Source organism: Lynx rufus, unplaced genomic scaffold, assembly GCF_022079265.1.
Source record: "Lynx rufus isolate CCGP_SWC_20201006 ecotype Redwood Valley unplaced genomic scaffold, mLynRuf1.p SCAF_3, whole genome shotgun sequence".
Classification (NCBI taxonomy): domain Eukaryota; kingdom Metazoa; phylum Chordata; class Mammalia; order Carnivora; family Felidae; genus Lynx; species Lynx rufus.
In genome coordinates this window covers 71,385,533-71,405,332 of record NW_025814845.1, presented here as the reverse complement: position 1 = coordinate 71,405,332, position 19,800 = coordinate 71,385,533, and the positions used below count along the sequence as shown (strand labels likewise).

General features: G+C 35.3%; 1 protein-coding gene across 3 annotated transcripts in view; it reads left to right on the top strand.

Moving 5' to 3' along the window:
• SNCA (synuclein alpha) overlaps positions 1 to 19,800 on the top strand; it is a 155,396-nt gene that overhangs the window by 15,388 nt on the left and 120,208 nt on the right. For all 3 annotated transcript variants that reach the window (XM_047091257.1, XM_047091255.1, XM_047091256.1), the window contains exon 4: positions 4,856 to 4,998. In XM_047091257.1, coding sequence (XP_046947213.1) covers positions 4,856 to 4,998 — 143 coding nt within the window. The remainder of the gene's footprint in view (positions 1 to 4,855; positions 4,999 to 19,800) is intronic.

Genomic DNA, 19,800 nt, shown 5'->3' with positions numbered 1-19,800 from the left:
GGAGATTTTCTGAAGGTTTTGATTCTTAGAAACAAAACTTTATTACATGATAATAAACACAGCCAATTTCAACATGCTATAATTTAAATTACCGTATTAAAATGTTTTATGATATAAATTTATTTTCATCAAATATATAATTTGTACTGTTAAAAGCTAGGTATTCTTAACTTTATAATTGTGTTTAATAACAAGGTTTGGTTTTACTATACCTATTTGAAAAGTTGGTGCCACGTTTCCTTTCTGAAATTTTATTTTTGACTTAAATCTAATGGTTGAAGTTAATGAATAAATTACAGAATACACAACATTTCTCTTAATACATTCAAATAATTTATTGGTGTCTGCTGTGAAATAATATAAAGAGAAATAACAGGATCTCTGATTTTAATGAACTCCAAATAGACTGATGGAGGTGGATAGACATAATGGGAAGTGAATAATTCTGGCACACAGTTCAATAGCAGAGATATATCTAAAATTTTATGAGATCGCAGGAGGAGGAACAGGACACCTGTTGGGAGGAAATGTTAACATGGAATTGGACATCTGAGGTGGGTTTTAACAGCAGTTTGAATTTGCTGAGTAAATAGGGAGATATCTGAGAAGGATCAAAGCTTCTGGCCAGAGGGAACTATATGAAAGAAATTGGGAAAGACTGGCACATTTAGGGGAAAACATAAAATATTATACTATCAGTAAGTTGGGAGGAAGTATCTGTTTTGACCCTGGTTATGAGGCCTTTCACCTTAAAAATGAATACTATTTATCAGATGAAAAATGACTAATTTGAATGTGTCTCCTTTTGTTTTGTTATCTTTTGTTTGGCATATCAACAGAGAAACAATGTTCTTAAGAGAGGGACTTGGGGCTTAAGATCAGTGGATAATCCACTAGATAAATCAAGTCCAATGAAATCTTTTAAAATGTGTCCATTATTGCTACAGGTATGCTCTGTCATTTTGTAATGTAACTAATTTACTTATTCTTACAATGATAAAACCTGGTGAATTATAATAAAGTACAAAGTGCATTTTACTGTGAACTTTATGTGCATTGAAAGTAAATTAATGTGTATACATATACAAAGCATGGTCTAGATATTGTAAAAATAACCACTCACGGCTGGCAGAAAAAATACGAGTCTATAAAAAGATCAAAATTTATTCTTGTCTTTGAGATACTGTAACAAGAAAGTGTTCATTTTTCAAGCAAAATTTTCTATTGATGTTCTTGGAAAAGAAAAAAATGACAAGTTAAAGCCCATAATTCACTATTTTTAAAGGATCAACATTCTGGAAATGTTTTAAAACATGAAATCTCCAGTACAGCTTCTCACTGACACTGAAATTGAACTTTGCATTGGGAATAGCCATTATTTGTTAGGAGGCATCAACGGTATCCCTAGAAGTGGCAAAAGGCAAATATCAAGCAACATCTTCTGGGGACTCTTCCTGGTTTTAGATGCTAGGGCCATTTCAATTTTGCCACGTTGCCTAGAACTGAAGAGTAAGCATCTATCCTTACAGACCACCTTACTTCCATGACCTGCTATTTCAAAACCCAATTGCTTTGTCCACATTGTTCAATCATTGGCTTCCTCCAATGAGTGACATGAAATCTGTACAATAATCATGTGATTAGCATATCACACCGACTTAACAGCTGACAGTGTAACTCATCGAATTCCTTGGGGTGGGACTTATCTGGAGAGGATGTACACAAGCCTAAAACATAACCTCCCGCCCCCCCCAAAAAGTGTCTCCATTTGCTTAGGAGAGGGCCTGAGGAAAAGTATCACTCAAAACCGCAAATTCTTGAAATCTGGGGGAAAAGCAGAAAAGAAAGAGTTTATGAGGCAAAATGAAGGCAAACGTTACATAAATGGAGATAAAAGATGCAAGATGTAGACTTTATAAGTGTTATAAGGTTTAGATGGAGAGAGATTGTTTTATTTCTCTATCAACCTTGAGATTATTAACAGAGCAGAAGATCTTGTGTTTTGTTTTTTCATAGAAATCTTCATTTAATTGAAACAAACATTTTTATTGGAGTTTCCTTTATTTGGGAATTGCATGGACGTAATATACAAAGATTAAAACAGCAATTATATCAGATATGGTTTTAGAGAAATTTTGATATGAGATTAAGTTTTTGCTTCCTAATCTAATCCCAAACTATTTACACTGTCTTCTCTAAATTTTTACCTTATTAAAAAAATCTACTGAATCACCATATTGTATTTTGTTTTATGAAAATAAATTATAAGTTTGCTCAACAAACTTCATTTTCATACTAAACACCTAGCTCTTTTGTTGCCATTAAAATTGTTGAAAATCAATCTTTTTATTTCAAACCCTGTTTTGAAGCTTGAAGTTTCATAAAAGGATTAAAATTTCTTCATAACCATACCTTACTCTATTGTTCATTTTTTTTGGCTTAAGTTTTATTTTAATTCCAGTTAGTAAACAGACAGTGTTATATTAGTCTCAGGTGTACAATGTAGTGATTCAATAATTCCATGCATCACCTGGGGCTCACCATGACAAGTGCACTCCTTGATCCCTGTCACCTATTTAACCCATGCCCCCCCTTTCCCCTCTCGTGACCATCAGTTTGTTCTCTATAATTAAGAGTCTGCTTCTTGATTTCTCTCTCTCTCTCTCTCTCTCTCTCTCTCTCTCTTCTTTCCCTTTGCTCATTTTCTTTGTTTCTTAAATTTCGCATAGGAGTGAAATCACATATTTGTCTTTCTTTAACTGACTTATTTTGCCTAGCATTATACTCTCTAGCTCCATCCATATTGTTGCACATGGCAAGATTTCATTCCTTTCTATGAATAATATTTCATCGCATATATTGCATCTTCTTTATCTATTCATCAGTCAATGGACGCTTAGTTTGCTTCCATAATGCTACTATAATCATTGGGGTGCATGCATCTCTTTGAATTACTGTTTTTGTACTCTTTGAGTAAATATGCAATAGTGTGATTGCTGGATCATAGGGTAGTTCTATTTTTTTAACTTTTTGAGGAAACTCCATCCTGTTTTCCACAGTGCCTGCACCAGTTTGCATTCCCACCAAGACTGCACAAGTTTTCCTTTTACTCCATATACTCACCAATACTTGTTTCTTGCATTGTTGATTTTAGACATTCTGACATGTATGAGATTCTATCTCCTTGTACTTTTGATTTGCATTTCTCTGATTGTAAGTGATGATGAACATGTTTTCATATGTCTGTCAGCCATCCAGATCTCTTCTTTGGGGAAATATCTGTTCATGTCTTCTGCCCATCTTTCATTTGGATTATTTGGGTGTTGGGTGTTGAGTTCTATAAGTTCTTTATATATTTTGGATACTAGCCCTTTATCAGACATGTCATTTGCAAATATCTTCTCCCTTTCTATAGGTTTCCTTTTAGTTTTGTTGATTGTTTATTTCACTGTGCAGAAGTTTTTTTTTTATTTTGATATATTCCCAGTGGCTTATTTTTGCTTTTGTTTCCCTTGCCTCAGGAGACATATCTAGAAAAAAGTTGCTCTGGCCAATGTCAAAGAAGTTATTGCCAGTGTTCTAGGATTTTTATGGTTTCAGGTCTCACACTGAGTCTTTAATCCATTTTGACTTTATTTTTGTGTAAGTGGTCCAGTTTCATTCTTTTGCATTCAGTCTTCCCAATACCAATAGCTGAAGAGATTGTCTTTTTCACACTGGATATTCTTTCCTGCTTTGCCAAAGGTTAATTGATCATATAGTTGTGGATTATTTTCTAGGTTCTCTAGTCTGTTCCATTGATCTAATTGTCTATTTTTGAGCTAGTATCATATTGTTTTGATCTCTATAACTTTATAACTTGAGGTCTGGAATTGTGATGCCTCCAGCTTTGCTTTTCTTTTTCAAGGTTACTCTAGCTATTTGGAGTCCATTGTGGTTCTATTCAAATTTTAGAATTGTTTGTTCTGCTTATGTGAAAAATACCACTGGTATTTTGAAGGGATCACATCACACTGCTTTGGGTAGTATAGACATTTTAACATTGTTTGTTCTTCCAATCCAAGAGCGTGAAATGTCTTCCCATTTCCTTGTGTTGTCTTCCATTTCTTTCATCATTGTTTTATAGTTTACAGAGTACAGATCTTTCACCTCTTTGGTTAGGTTTATTCCTAGGTATCTTATTATTTCTGGCGCAATTATAAATGGGATTATTTTCTTAATTTCTCTTTCTGATCCTTCATTATTGGTATATAGAAACGTAAGAGATTTCTATAGATTTATTTTGTATCCTGCAACATTACTGAATTCATTTATCAGTTCTAGTAGTCTTTTGGTGGGGCCTTTTGGATTTTCTATAAATAGTACCATGTCATCTGTATTGTTCATTTCAGAGGGTAACATGAGCACATATGTGTTGTGTGACTAGGAAGGTATGGTGAAAATGGGCATGCTCGGTGAGATTAAAGAATTGGCATTGAAATTGAAATAAATAAATAAATAATTACTTCATCTCACAATAACTGCACCTGGAATCGTTGCTTTCTGTAAACTTTCCTTAATAAAATGTTAACCAAACCTCAATTGCTCAAAGGCTTTCAACTTGTGATCATTACACTTGAAGCACGTTTTAATATTTGCAGGATTACAACAACATATCTTAGCAAAGATTTGATGTTTGTCTAAACGACACTCACTTAAAAATCTCTGTAGTTTTTATTTCTTCTGACACCTCAGTTATTTATGGTATGTGTAAACACAGGTCTTTAGAAGTTAACAGCTAGTGGAAGTGAAATTATTTTAAGTCCCAGTTGTTCCACTGTCCCACTGTTAATCTGCTGTTCTGGATTTATCCCAGTGGCTGAGAAGACCAAAGAGCAAGTGACAAATGTTGGTGAGGCGGTGGTGACAGGGGTGACAGCAGTTGCACAAAAGACAGTGGAGGGAGCAGGGAGCATCGCAGCTGCCACTGGCTTTGGCAAAAAGGATCAGTTGGGCAAGGTATGGTTGCATACATTTTATGTTGCATTTGCAAAGTCTCGGGATCGCAATGCATTTTCATGGAAGGCAGGAATAAGATGCTTATTTGAGGGAGGGCTGACTTACCCTCCTCTCGTTAAAAAAAAAAAAAAAAAAGATCTACCTTCATGTGTGCATTCTTTTTGGAGGCATTAATCCAGATAAATGCCGTGAAAGCTGTACAGTAATCATGATTGTTTAATTTTCTGGAAGAAAGTTAATGAAATGAACAAATGTAATAAATATGAAAAGAACTATGACATTTCAGAAAGAATGGGTGCTTTCACGTTAGCTATGAGTCTTGCAATCTCTCTTTGTTGAAACATAACAAATGCTTTGTGCCCAAATGACAGATTTTCAAAATGAAGATCTTTTAGTTGATTTCTTTATAATGACATCATCTCTTATTAAATGGTACATTTGCTTATCGCATAGCAGTTCATTTGCAAATACATGTTTGTGGGAACGGAGAGACTTAAATTGTATACCAACCGGAGATTGTGCTTTTGGGGTGATTTTAAAATTCTCAGAACTTTGAATGCATTTCTTGACAAATATGAGACACTAGTAAGAATATACAAAAGATACTATGACTTTCATTTTGACAGGTAAGTGATAGAAAATGAGATGTCAACTGGAATATGAAATATCATAAATTTCGAGACCACAGCAGCAGACATGTTTGCTGTTTCTCTGACACCATGGCCTCCTTGCTACTCCTTAAACAAACCAAGAACTCCCTTGCCCTGGCTCCTCTCTCTGTCTAGAAGGCTCTTCCCCAAGATTGTATACTTGGTTCACGGCCTCATCTTCTCAGGTCTTGTTAAATGACACCTTCTCAGTGAGGCCTACCCTGTACTATTTGAGATTGGAGTCATTCTCTTCACCTCTGGTATTCCCAGTCTCCCTACTGTTTATTTTTTTCCTTTTATACCAAAGCATGTATCACCTTTAAGAATCATGAATAACTTACTTTTTTTAAAAAATATCTATTGTTATTTTCTTTGTCCCCTCCTAAAATATAAGCACCATGAGGGTGGAATATATTGATTTTGTTCACTGATATTTCACAAGTGTCTGGAACAGTACCCGACACATAGTAGATAATTAGGAATATTTATTAAGGAGGAAAAGAAGGAAGGAAATAAGTAAACAAGCAAAGTGATTTTTATTTCTGTATCTAATAATTATGTGGATAGTATAGCAACTGTGGCTATTCAACTATCTGAAAGTTATAACCAGAGAGATTTTGGAATAGATATTTTGAAAAACTATAAGAAAATAGCTTTACTTGCTGGCAAACTACTCTGGGTTATTTCCACTCCATACAATGCTATGTAGCAGGCCTGCTTTGATGGATCATTAAAACATTGATATTAGAAACACAGGACTAAAAACCTGTGACATACTGAAATTTATCACATGTATTTATATCATCTGGGAAACTTATGCTAGTTATGGAAAATCTGGGCTGGGCTTCTAGTGAAGTTCTTCAGCCTACACTGAAATGTATGGCTGGTGAAAGTAGTATTCTTTTGTGTGGATTACGCTTTTCAAATAATCATATTTCTTGTGCTAATAGTCATACAAATTTCTACTTTCAGTCTCAATTTATAATTATATTTGTAGCTTTAGTACTTTTCAAAAGTTAGGAGGGACCGCAGGTATTAGGACAGATGCAATTAACCTGTTTGGTGTCCTAGACTCTTCTGCCAAATCTGATAGAAGCTGTGGACTCTCTTCTCAGAAATATACACAATGAAAGGCTTAGGGGGGTCTTGGAAGCCCATAAATAGACAGAGTCCATGATTTAGACCAATTCTCTGTGCAGATGGGGAACATGAAATCTGCAGAGGGGAAGCGAGCAGTCCAAGATCACATGGCCAATTGTAATTGATTGGATACCAGTACGGCTTTTCCCATCCACTATGTCCCTTCCCTAATCACTTACCTTCCCTTTGAGCTTTTATAGCTGATTTGTGGACAACCAGAAATAACTGGAAAAATTCTGTGCTTCAGAATATTAAAAAAACAGGGAAACATGTACCATCCGCTTCTCACCCCTACTTAAGGCCTACAGTGTAAATTGCAAATAAGGCATGAAAGTGCTTCATTTCTTAAGAAATTGGGCTTGGTTTTTACTTTTCTAAAAATATTACTATTATCTTCATACTTTAAGCAGAAATCTAAATGATATAACAAAATTAAACATTTGGAGATATTTCTCTTATGTGTACTTACAAGTTCTTCCAAGTTTTTAATATGAAAATGAAGCCATAATACCTAGAAATTGCAGTATAGTTCTATAAAAAAATTAAACTAGAATTTAAATAGCTGATTTTCATCCCTGCTCTATCACCAACAGGCTGGATGACCTTTTGAGAATCTCCTAAAACTCTTTCTCAAATAATGAGAAACTATACCAGAAAACTGTTAAAGCCCAATTTAGCAACAATGTTCTGAGTTTCTATTATAACTCAAGAAAGATGCTAATAATCTTTCCGTTGTGGCTGTATCTATGAAATCCCCAAAATGCTAGACAGTTTAGATAAATCATTCAATTTACTTATTATGAGATTGTGAAGTAGTGTAATTTCATCATTCAAACTCTGATCAAAATGATTCTGGTAAATGGAAATAAGCAAATTATCGAAGCTTTAACCACTTGTTAATGATTCCATCGACATACTCATTCTTCACTCAAGAAATAATGCTTGCTCACTGTATGTCAGAAAACTATACGCTGTTTTTTCTCTTCATTAAACTTACAGTCTAGTGACAAAGATTAATAATAAGCATCTAATTGCCACACAATATGTATGCAGTTCTAAACTGTGAAATGCTATGGAGTACATAATGCTGAGAATATCCCAGCTAGTATGCAATAGGGGTAAGGGAGAACATTACAAAGGCTTCCCTGAAGAAGTGATGTTTGCACTGAGATCTAGAAAAATGGCTGGCAATTAATAAGCAAGTGGAAGTTGGATAAAAAACATTGCAGGCAAAAGTAACAACATGAGGAAATCTCATGTGGTAGGAGGGGACTATGGACTGTAGCTGGAGCCACAGAAAATAAGGTAGAAGGAGCTGGAGAGGTGTGTGGAGGTCACATCCTGGTTGGCTGGGTTGAGACTGTTGGTCTTTATTCTAAGAATGAAGGAACCTATTAAAAATTTTTAAGCAAGGATGTTAGCTTATAATTTTGCCTGTTGAATAGATGTCTCTACCTGTCAGGCAGGAAACAGATTAAAGGGAGGGAAGAGTGGAAACCAGGGACAGTTAGTGGGCTATGATGGAAAGAGGAGATGAGTGCATATTCTAAGATGTTAGTGGGGGAAGAGAAAGGAAAGGATTAATTTGAAAACTAGGAGGTAATATCAACAAGATTTGGTGGTTCATTTCATGATACTGGAGGGAAGAGGGATATGATTAGCAGGACTACTGGGTTGTTGGAGTGGACTGTTGGCTGTGCCATTCTGTTGGCAGTTGGTCCTTCTCTTGAATATCAAGAACACTGCAAAAGGAGTGGCTATATTGATGTTTAGCCCTCATGCCCTTTGAGGGTATTTGGCTCATTACTCCCTGATTAGTAGAACAAATCTCCCCCCCGCCCGCCCATTTCTTTCCTCCTTCCCTCTCTCCTTCTTTTCCTCCCCTTCTCCCTTCCACCCTTCCTTCTTTTCTTTATTTCCTCCCTGTGGTGTTTTCTCTTCCTTTTTTTTTTTTTTTCTTTAATCAAGAGCTCCAGTAGCTCATTTTGGTTTTTCTGGTTTTTGATAAATTTATTTCTTTGGGAATGTTTGCTTTGGTGTACTCTATCTCCTTTTTGATGTTAAAAGAGAGATATAATGACAGATATGTATTATTTTGAATTTGAATTTCATATGAATGAAGCTATCCTTAGATCTAATTTCTAATTATAAGACATTAGATTAAAGGACAAATAGGATGTCTTGAATTTTAAGAATTTGCTTTATCAAATATTATTAGCTCCTCTACTGAATACATTAGAATAATACATCTACTGATCTATATTTTTACCTGTGTGCACACAAGAGGTTATAGCTACACAATTTATTTCCTAAAGCTTATTTGATTGGCATGGTAGAAAACAGGCTGCAAATGCACTGGCAGAAATACTCAATCTTTAAGTTCAAACAGAGTTATATAGACAAAATTTGTTTACTACTTCTATTGAGAACAAGTTATCTGCTGATACCAAGACTATTACAAACAAACAATCAAGTAAGAGGTTCTGTAGTACATTTATGTGTGCAGTATACAGCTAGTCACTACATTGACTCCATTACAACCCCTCAACAGTGCTTTGCATGTGGTTACTGCTTAAATAAATCCTTGCTGAACAAATGAGCATTTATTTATTGCTTTCTGGAATACTCTAGAAGAGCTGGATCTTCAGTGTCCCTGAAGTCTATACTTTTGTAAAATATATATTTTTTAATTTATAGAGAGTGAAAGTTCTACATCTCCTATAGAGCCACTGCCTGACAAATAGTACAGCAGTCAGCTTCATTATCACATGCCATTTAGGCATTGAACTATCTGCATGGAAATTAATAGGTTTAATTCAGGAAATAAGCTTGAAATATCTATAGCCTCAGATACTTGAAATATTCAAGTTCATCTGTTTTTATTTTTCTTCAGAATCAGAGTGAAGTGCCTAAACAGTATGAAACATTTTGAAAAAAATAGATCAGATTTTAAGAATTTTTTACTGGCTCCAGCCTAGTTATCTGGAAAATATTGATTTCAAATGGATAGTAGCATGCATACTCTGTGCTCCTGCATTAATTCATAAGAAGATAGCTAACCAAGTTTGTGCTGGAGGAGTAAAACAAAGCAGGAATGAAAAATAACAGGTTTGACATAATTTATAACATTTAAATGTCCTTCTACTTAACTTTCCTTTGACTTAGCAGAGCTACGATGTCTAGCTTGATGCAGACTTATTTTTAAACACTTGAGTATTATAGACCTTCTAATCAAATAATCAGATGATGGATGTTGACATCAGCTAACTCATTTATGCTGATTTCATAAATAAGCCAAAGGTGACAGTCAATCTTTCAGATTTCTTTGAAGAAGCATATACCTATTATAGGTATAATCTTAATAGTGTATTGTTTATAACAAGGTAACAGGAGATGTCAAGATTAACAGCATCGTAATCTTAGCTTAAGGCATGTTGTAACTAAAGAAAAAACCTAATTGATATGATTTCTTTGTTTTAACATGTCTATAATCAGTAATATTTTGCAATGTGGCATATAAAAAATCAATATTTTAAGCTCATATGAAAGTCCACTAATATTACATGAAGTCTCTCCACTTGGAAACACATCTGTTATGTTGGACTTTCTTTACATCTAATAATATTTCACTGGGTTCAGGAAGGATTAATCATGATTCCTAATGACACTTAATCTTGTAAGGTTGTGAATGGGAAGGTGCACAATAATTGTACATGAAGTTGTAAGGAATATAGGCTTATGGTTATGTTTTCATTAAAATTCAATAGCATTCATTCATTTAATGGGTACTTTGTATGTGCTGGACACTCAGTTGGGTACCATGAGGAATACAGAGGTGGATAACACACGGATTGCTCCAGCCTTCAAGAAATGTGGGGTCTTGGCATAGCACTGACATATTTACCCCTGGGAAAAAGGAGCATTTCTGCTCTTTGAGACTGTGTATGTATCTGTAAAAAGTACATATCCACCATAAGGGAAAAAATGCTTGTTGTTAAGAATGAGAGAGAGATCTGTACTCTCAATATATATTCTACTTTAAATTTTGTTTTTGTCAGCAGGCCATGAAATTACCTCACACACATAGAGATAACAGCCACAATATTTTAGCTGTTTAGACAGAAACATAAAAATTCTCCCACCTGAGTCCTAGGACCAGTTGTTAATAATGTGTAAGGATTATAACCCCGCAATAGATACATGGCTACAAATCCAATTTCAGTCTTCAAAGAACCAGTTGTGATAGTAGTTGTGTTTGTTAGAAAATGTATTATAGGAAGAGTCTGATAGAACTGCTTCAAGGCACACCAGCAAATAGCTTTAAACCATATTTCTGAAATTGGCTTATTCCTTCATAAATGCTTAATGTGAATTAAAATTCAGTGAATGCACCGTGAAAGCAATAACCATACTTTTATGAATCAGTCTTTACTGTGCATGTGGCTAACACCTATTGCAAATGTCCCTTCACCTGCAAAAAGAACATGATAATTTTGATAGTTTCATGAATCAGATACTATTATATGTAGAAAGATTTCAAGCTAAGGTGTTTTCATTTTAAAACTCTGCTACCATCTGAGCCGTATTTCCACCTCGTAATTCAATGGAAAACCTGGAAAAAGAATATTAATATGTTTCGGTGACAGGAATAAAGGTAACAGATGTATTTTTTCATTATGACATACAGTAGTCACTTCCCAAACTTCAATGATAATCAGTTTTTTTTGTTTCTAAAAAGTAAGAATAATTTGAATTTCTGCCCCTTCAAATATAGGCTTTTAGTTTTCCAATTTTCAGGGAGATAGTTGATGGTGTTTGCTTTATCAAAAGAAAATAGATATTTAAAAAACACAAAAATCTAGGGCAAAATATATTTACTTGAATTCAAAGGAATAGAAATAAGGTAAATGAGATGCCAATCGTGTTTTGCATGCAACTACACAATTATGGAACTAGAGTTGAATGATATATCTCATCAACCCAATTGTTCCCTGATGAGGAGAAAATAAGTAGTTTGTAAATTCAAATAGGAGGTAATTCTTTTATAAGAAATTTTATCAAAACTTTGCAAAACATTGAAATATTTAAGTTACAATTTTTTAAAATTTAAATTCAAGTTAGTTAACATACAGTGTAGTCTTGGCTTCAGGAGTAGAACCCAGTGTTTCATCATTTACATATGACACCCAGTGCTCATCCCAAAAAGTGCCCTCCTTAATGCCCATCACCCATTTAACCCTTCCCCCCACCTACTGCCCCTCCAGAAACCCTTAGTTTGTTCTCTGTATTTAAGTCTCTTATGGTTTGCCTCCCTCTCTGTTTCTATCTTATGTTTTCTTCCCTTCCCCTATGTTTAACCATTGTGTTTCTTAAATTCCACATATGAGTGAAATCACATATCTGTCTTTCTCTGACTTATTTTGCTTAGCAGGATACACTCTAGTTCCATCCACATTGTTGCAAATGGCAAGTTACAATTTAAATATTCCTCTATCAGGTGATTCTAGAATCACTAAACAGATATTTTGAAAATTCTCAAAGTAGTAATTAATTCTTAATATGGCTATGGTGGTACATTAATACAAGGAACACTGAGCTAGAAATTATGTGTTTTGAATAAATAAATAATTGAATGAATAAAACAGTTTTTTAAAAAGAATATATATTTTATCTTCCTGGTTAGAAGTAGAAACTACCTTACTTTTCCTTTGTGTTCTTCACACTAACACAATATAATAAATTTATTTGGAACTCAATTCATAAGAATGAATTCATTTGGCAGCTTTTTAAATTGTGAACTATAATGTGTGAACTGTTAATTTATGAATTTTAGAATTTAAGAGTTTAAGACTAGAATTTAACTGTCTGACAAGCCATAATAGCAAATTATCTCCAATTCACATACATATACACACTTTATCCTATTTAATTGTTGGAAATCCTCAAAAAAGTGGAGAATTGTCCTTTAAATATACACTGTGCTAATTTATGCCACAGGAGTTTTCTGAGTATGTACATACAGCTTTGTCTGAAGGGCCCAGTTTTTGGCCAGTAGACTGTGTATTATTTGCTATCTAGTGAAATTGGAGAAAGCACATGCTCCAGCTACATCACTGAGTTTGAAGATTAACATAATTGTCATGAAAAGCATACAATGGCATTAAAAATACTTCATCTTCAATTTTTACCATTATGATGTATGTAAAGTAGGCACCTTAAAAAGTAATCTTCACTAAATACTAATAACTGCTTAAAGTAATAACCTTTCCCTCGTAGTCTTTCTGCAAGGGAAACTAACACTTGGGAATTTAAAACAAAAGCAGTTCACAAGTTTTCTAATTAAAGCTGCTCTATATCTATTCTTTTGTCTCCCCATGATAGCCACTGACCTTTATCTTTGTACTGGGTTTCTGATTTACCTACATCATTTGATTTGGTCATGTGTAGGAAAAGCATGGCTCAAAGCTCAGGGCATGGGCTTTAAGTCAGGGAACATGGAATTGGTCTTGTCTCTCTCCCTCTGCTGAGTGATATCATCTCACCCCTCTGAGCATGGATTGTCTCATCTGTGAAATAAAAGGGCTGGATTAAATGAAGTCAAAATGTTTTAAGTATGTTTAATGGCTTGAATTTTAGGCCAGTTTGTTCAGTTACACATTGCCAGACCTCAGAATTCATTTAACCTTTCTAAACCAAAACTACTTGAGTGTCTGTAACTGGCCAGCCACTGCACAGAGTCTTTGTGAATGAAGTGAAATCATGCACACAAAAGATAAACATGAACTGTAACATGTTATACAGTGGGGACATTTTATTAAGAAGAGGCTGTATTTTCATTGAATTGTGTTAGATATATAATTTAAGGTCTCGTTTATATAAGTAAATTGTAAACACAGAAAATGTAAAAACCATTCAATGAACATCCTACTTTATTTAGCTAAATAAAATGAAGTTACATTACTATTGTTTTTCCTTTGATTTCCTCAATGTGGTTCTACTAAATATTACACACATGATATAAATAGAAAGAAATAATTTAGGGAAACAGGTGTAAATGAAGTTAAATTTTTTTTCTTTGAAATAGAAGAAAATCCCAGAGCCCTAATATCTTATTAGGAGTAGAGGTGCTGTCTTTTCTAAATGCCTTTTTAATACCAAAGCCATGGAGAGTAGTTCTGGGCGTTTAGTGGAGCTCAGGTCTGGAGCTCAGGCTGACTGAAATTGTTCTCATTCACTCTTGTTGTCTTTTTCTTAATAAGGTTGGTGTGTAGGTCCTGGGTTAGAGATATTTAGAGAGATCATCAGGACTAAGGATCTCATATCTAAATCCTATTCTTTTATAGCCATTTTCTATAAAATCTCTTGAACAAGGCAAAAGAAATGACTTTCTTCATTCCTATGAAGTTTTTGTACCAAATGCTGATGAAGCTCCCTGCTGACCTGTATAGGGACATGTCTAAGATTTGCCCGTGTATCTTCTCGGCTCCTTCCCTTATACTCAAAGGAAGGAAAGTCCATTGAAGGGAAGAAGGCCAGGGAGTTTTTCCTGAAGCTAATTTTCTATGCCAAAACTTTCTAGAATGGGAGCTTCCAGAGGAGGTATACAATCCCAAGCTTATCTGACTGTGACACTTTCATGATAAGCACTAATGCTTAGTTTATAACATTTAAGGCCTTGCAATTAATGTTTAGTTATTTCCCATGTTAAACAGACTTATTGTATAAATATTCAACCAAATGCAAGGTTTACTTGTTGCCAGAACTTAACATGAGCTCAAAGTTTCCTCTCCCCAAATTCACCTGAAAATGAGGTGATATGTCTGCAAAGGGGGAAAGAAGGAAGGATAGGAACAACAATATCCTTGCTCTTGATTGGGCCTGGTTTTCATTTGGCACAGCTATTAATGTCCTGGGGTGACTCTCTGATGTGGTATGTGGTGTGGTCTAAATGTGCCGATCTATCCACTCCTGTTCTCCTGTCATCCCCTGCTTCTGTCATCCACACTTGGCCACCAGAGCCCATATACTCCTCTTTTTACCTGATCTGGGCTCAGGGGAAACTTAGGAACCCCTGCCATACCAGCCTCAACTCTCAGGAATCAGGGGATGTAGGTGTGAGGGGAGCAAGATTAAACTCTCCAACTTGGTATGTCAGCCCCCCATGTCTGTGTGATTATTTGCTCATACTCTATTAGCATTAGGAAAGTTATTTGGTCTTACTCTTCAGGCAGAATCCCACCAGGGAATGAGATGTGAGCTTGCCAAGCTCACAGATCTCTCCAACTTCATGAGTTACCACTCATAGAGAAATATTCAGAGAGAAGTATTCAGAGCAAAATACAGATTCTGACACTCCACTAATACTTTCTTTCAAATCTATTTCCCTAGAAATCTCTCTCCTCTTTCTTTTTATACTTTACTGTGGAGAAAACAATGGAAAAGGGTCTGGAACTTGAACTTTTATAATTTACTTTCAGTGGCTCAACTGTGATCTTATTTCACAGCAATCCTCACACCTGTTTAAATGTGGGATAGGGAATTGCCTATTACAGCTATTACCCAAGGTTACAGTGCCTTCAGTTGGTGTTTCACATTTCTGGTAACTTTATGTGACAGATGTCCACTCAATCACCAACATGATGGTTGGAGCACAAATTGATACATATCATTCTTGAGTACATGTTGGAAATCTATATTAAAGGCACTGAAATTATGTATATTCTTTCAATCAACAGTTTCACTTCTAAGAATTTAAATGACCATTAATTTAGGGGCACCTGGTGGCTCAGTCAGTTGAGCGTCTGACTCCTGATTTTGACTCAGGTTATGATCCCAGGGTCATGGGATTGAGCCCCACATCAGGTTCTGTGCTAAGCATGGAACCTGCTTGGGAGTCTCTCTCTTTTTCCCTCTGCTCCTTTCCCCCCAGCTTATTCTCTCTCTCTCTAAAATAAAATTAAAAAAAATAAATTATCATGAATTTATTTATTTATATTTTTTGTTTATTTATTTTTGAAAGAGAGATAGAGTGTGAGCGGGGGAGAGCAGACAGAGAGGAAGATGCAGAATCTGAAGCAAGCTCCAGGCTCTGAGCTGTCAGCACAGAGCCAAATGTGGGACTCAAACTCACAAACTGTGAGGTCATGACGTGAGCTGAAGTCGGATGCTTGACTGACTGAGTCACCCGGGTGCCCCACTGATCACGAATTTAAATATAAGGATATTCATCTCAGCATTGATTATAATGTTAAGTTGAAGAAAATTGTTAGTAGTTTGACCATAGGGTTTTAGATAAGGTTGATAAGGCCTAAGATATGGGTGATCCATACAGTGGTATGTTGAACAGCCATTAAAATGTTGGGGTAGAAGAACAGAATACTTCATGGAGTGGAATGACGCTCTTGTTGCATTAAGTGAAAAGAACAGATTACTAAACAATATGAACAGTTTGTATAGTATTACCTATTTCTATTTAGAAACCATCTGTGCCTGGTGTATGTGTGTATAAAGACCTCAAGTAAATGCATCAGGCTCTCAGTTTTTCTCAGTGAAGCACTCTTTGCATTTCTGGTTGAATAATATTTTGCTTTGGAGAACTCTCTCATTCACAGGCATTGCCTGTGAGATGCCAGCACTATCCCTCAGGCATTACAGCAACCACAAAAAGTCCTCCCACGATGTCCTTGAGGAAACACTACAGTAGACTTTTTCTGGGTCACGGATTATAGTCATTTTATTGGCTCCCCTTGCTTACTTATATTTTCTTTAATTTCCTTTAATAAGTATGTATCAGACTCATAACAAAAGCATAATAAGTGGTGTGTTTATAATATTCCACTATATTCAACATTTATGTGACTAAACATTCTGCTGGTTTGACCATAATTAGAACTTAAAGAAGCCAATTTTCCTTCTTAGTGTCCCAGTTCTGTTTATGTTTGTTCAACGAATTAAAAAAAAATCAGTTTCATGGGTACTTAAAAATATAGTTATACTATTAGTTATTCATCCATTCACCCATTTACTCATCCATTCATCTGGTCCGTATTTGTTAAAGTCATGCTGTGTGTGAAATGCTATGCCAGGCATCATCAGAAATATAGTGATGTACAAAACCAATTTATTGTGCTCTAGGCATTGATATCTAGCTCTTCATCATGATGAGTATATGTAGGAGTTTGTTAGTCTATCGGTTTCACAGACTGCTTGAAGATTGCTTCCCCCACCTCCTTCCGTTTAAGTTTAGAGAAAGGCTGTCTCTGAGTGAGGTATCATAGCACTCATAGTCTCTTATTGTTTCTCAGATATATCTAGCTATAGTCCTTATTTCTCTTGATCCCAACTGTCAAACCAAATTAAAATACCATTTCAGCGATTGTCTTTTTATCTATCTAATAATACTGGGTACTACATCCAAATTTCAAGATAAATTTGAACAAAGATTTTTGCAGAGTAATGAGTTATACTGCCTGAATGAGTTTAATGCTTTATTTGTTCTTTCATTTTTGGCAAGTTTATCTGATCATTTGGGGCCTTACAATTTGACTTTGAAAATTTTAATGCAAATCTTTTGGGCTCTGAGAAAGCTGTCATCATTTTATATTCATGTATACTCAGATCTCCTTAAGCTTGCAAATAAACTTTTAATGTTTTTGTTAATCTGATGACATATAGAAAGTTGTAAAAGTAGGGGCACCTGGGTGGCTCAGTCGGTTAAGCGTCCGACTCTTGATTTTGGCTCAGGTCATGATCCTGCGGTTTGTGGGTTCCAGCCCTGTGTCTGGCTCCGTGCTGGCAGTGAGGAGCCTGTTTGGGATTTTCTTTCTCCATCCCTCTCTCTCTCTGCCCGTCTCCTGTTCGCGCACACACATGCACATGCTCTCACGTGTGCACTCTCTCTCTAGAAATAAACAAAACAAAAGAAAAAAAAAGAAAATTGTAAAAATATACTTTTTTTAACTGGAGTTTACTTCTCTTGGAATTAGATAAATTCATCCACAATGTACAATTTATTTTATATATGAACAAAGGCCTTGTACATGGACTAGGAAGACCTTTATATGCTTTAGTCTTTCCTATAACCTGTGAGTATCTCATTAATAGACACTGCCTTTTGGTCCTAACTAGAAGATCTGATCATCCCAAATGCCTAAAGTCACATTTTAAAATGTTGCATTTTTGGACCTAAGAGTTTATTGAAACATAATAAGAACGACATATGTATTGAGGAGACGTAGACTTCAGTTGCAAATAGAAATTTGAAAGTAATTGATACCTTTCTAAAAAGAAACTACAAACAATGTGACTTGAGGAAGGTACTATTTTACGCTGTGAGTGGTGGGTTAGTGTTGTTGATGTGTGTATATACATGAGGGTGGGTGCGAGGTTGTGTGTGTGTGTGTGTGTGTGTGTGTGTGTGTGTGTGATGAAATTTATGGTAGCAATTTAGAAATCTGCTTGGTCCTTCTCAGAGTTCAACCATTTTATAAATGCATCTACATTGATCTATCTTTGGAATCTATGAAATGGCTTTTGGCAGTACTTCCCTTAACATAATTTGCAAGTTACTAGCTAGATTAGTTCTGGAAAAATTAGCCAGTGGCTGTCCACTATCTATAGAATCAAGCCTCAAGACATAATCTTGTTATTCAAGACCAATTTTGTTTGGTCTCTCTTTCTTTTTAATCAGAGATGTCACAATTGCTCGACAGAACTCTTCAGTCTAGGCAGACAAGTGTTTTCAAAATACTTTCCAGTTAGCTCATCTAATATGTAATTTTTAACTCTGCTTTACCTTCGAGAAGGCTTTTAGGCTTCCTGTCTGAATTTTACCTGGTCTAAAAAGTCCAGTTCAAGCCTCCAGAAATACAAAACAGCATTCTGTAACTGCTGAAATGTGTAGTAATTTCACCTTACTCAGTGTTCCTAGCATCTGCAGATATACTATTCATATTTAGTTGCTTAGGTAAAAAACATTGAAAGAATCCTTGATTCTTTTTCTTTCACATCCTCCATCCAATTCTATAGCTAATCAGTTCACCTGTATTTCAAAATATACCCCTGATCTTCCCATGGCTCCTTTCTCTGTTCCACCATCCTTGGCCAGGTGTTCATCATTTCTTCACCTGGTCTCCTTCCCTGGCCTCTGAAGTGACCTCCCTGCTTCTACTCACACACCCCACTCTGTTCCCTACCAGTCACAGTAATTCTTTTGAAACAAAACCCAAATCATCCCTCCCCTGCTGTCAACCATCTAGTGGCTTCCTTTCACAGACAGAATGAAATCCAAATCCTTACTGTGGTTTACAGACCCTACATCCGGTGGCTCTCACTAAGCTCTATGTCCTTTCCCTTTTCCACTGGTGCACTGCCCTCCAGCTATGCTGACCTTCCAAGTACATTTCCAATACATAATAAATGTATATAAAATGAATTTTATTCATTTAAATAGGGACTGTTTTCTTCTTCTGAAAGCAAAGGCAAATGTTATAGTCTTCTGCAAAACAACTAAATAACCAGAAAATTTTTTTATCTTAATTTAAAAAGACAAACTTCAAGAATGTATAAAATGGCAAAGGTCATTCTCTACTTCAGATTTCTGTGTGATTTTTGGTGCATATTAGTAAGTTAGCATATTATAGAATATGGGCCGATTCTAATAAAATTACTTGTATCTCGCATACTTATCACAAAAGTTCTTGCTTTTCCATGCTTGTTAACAATTCTAGTTGATCCTACATGGGTATGTGAAATTAACTTTCTCCCTAAGAACAAAGTAATGTTTTTACTAGTAAGATAAATCTTGGAGATTTTAAAAACTGTTTATCACTGTATATTATTCATATTCCATTAAATGTTTTCCTAGTAAGTCACATAAATTAGATTGACTGTTGGACAGATGGGCAGATCCACATGCATCCAATATTAGGCAGTTGGTGAGCATGAGATGCCAGAAAGAAGATGAAGAATATCAAGGCAGGAGGCTTCCTATTGCTCTCGAAAAAGAGGATTC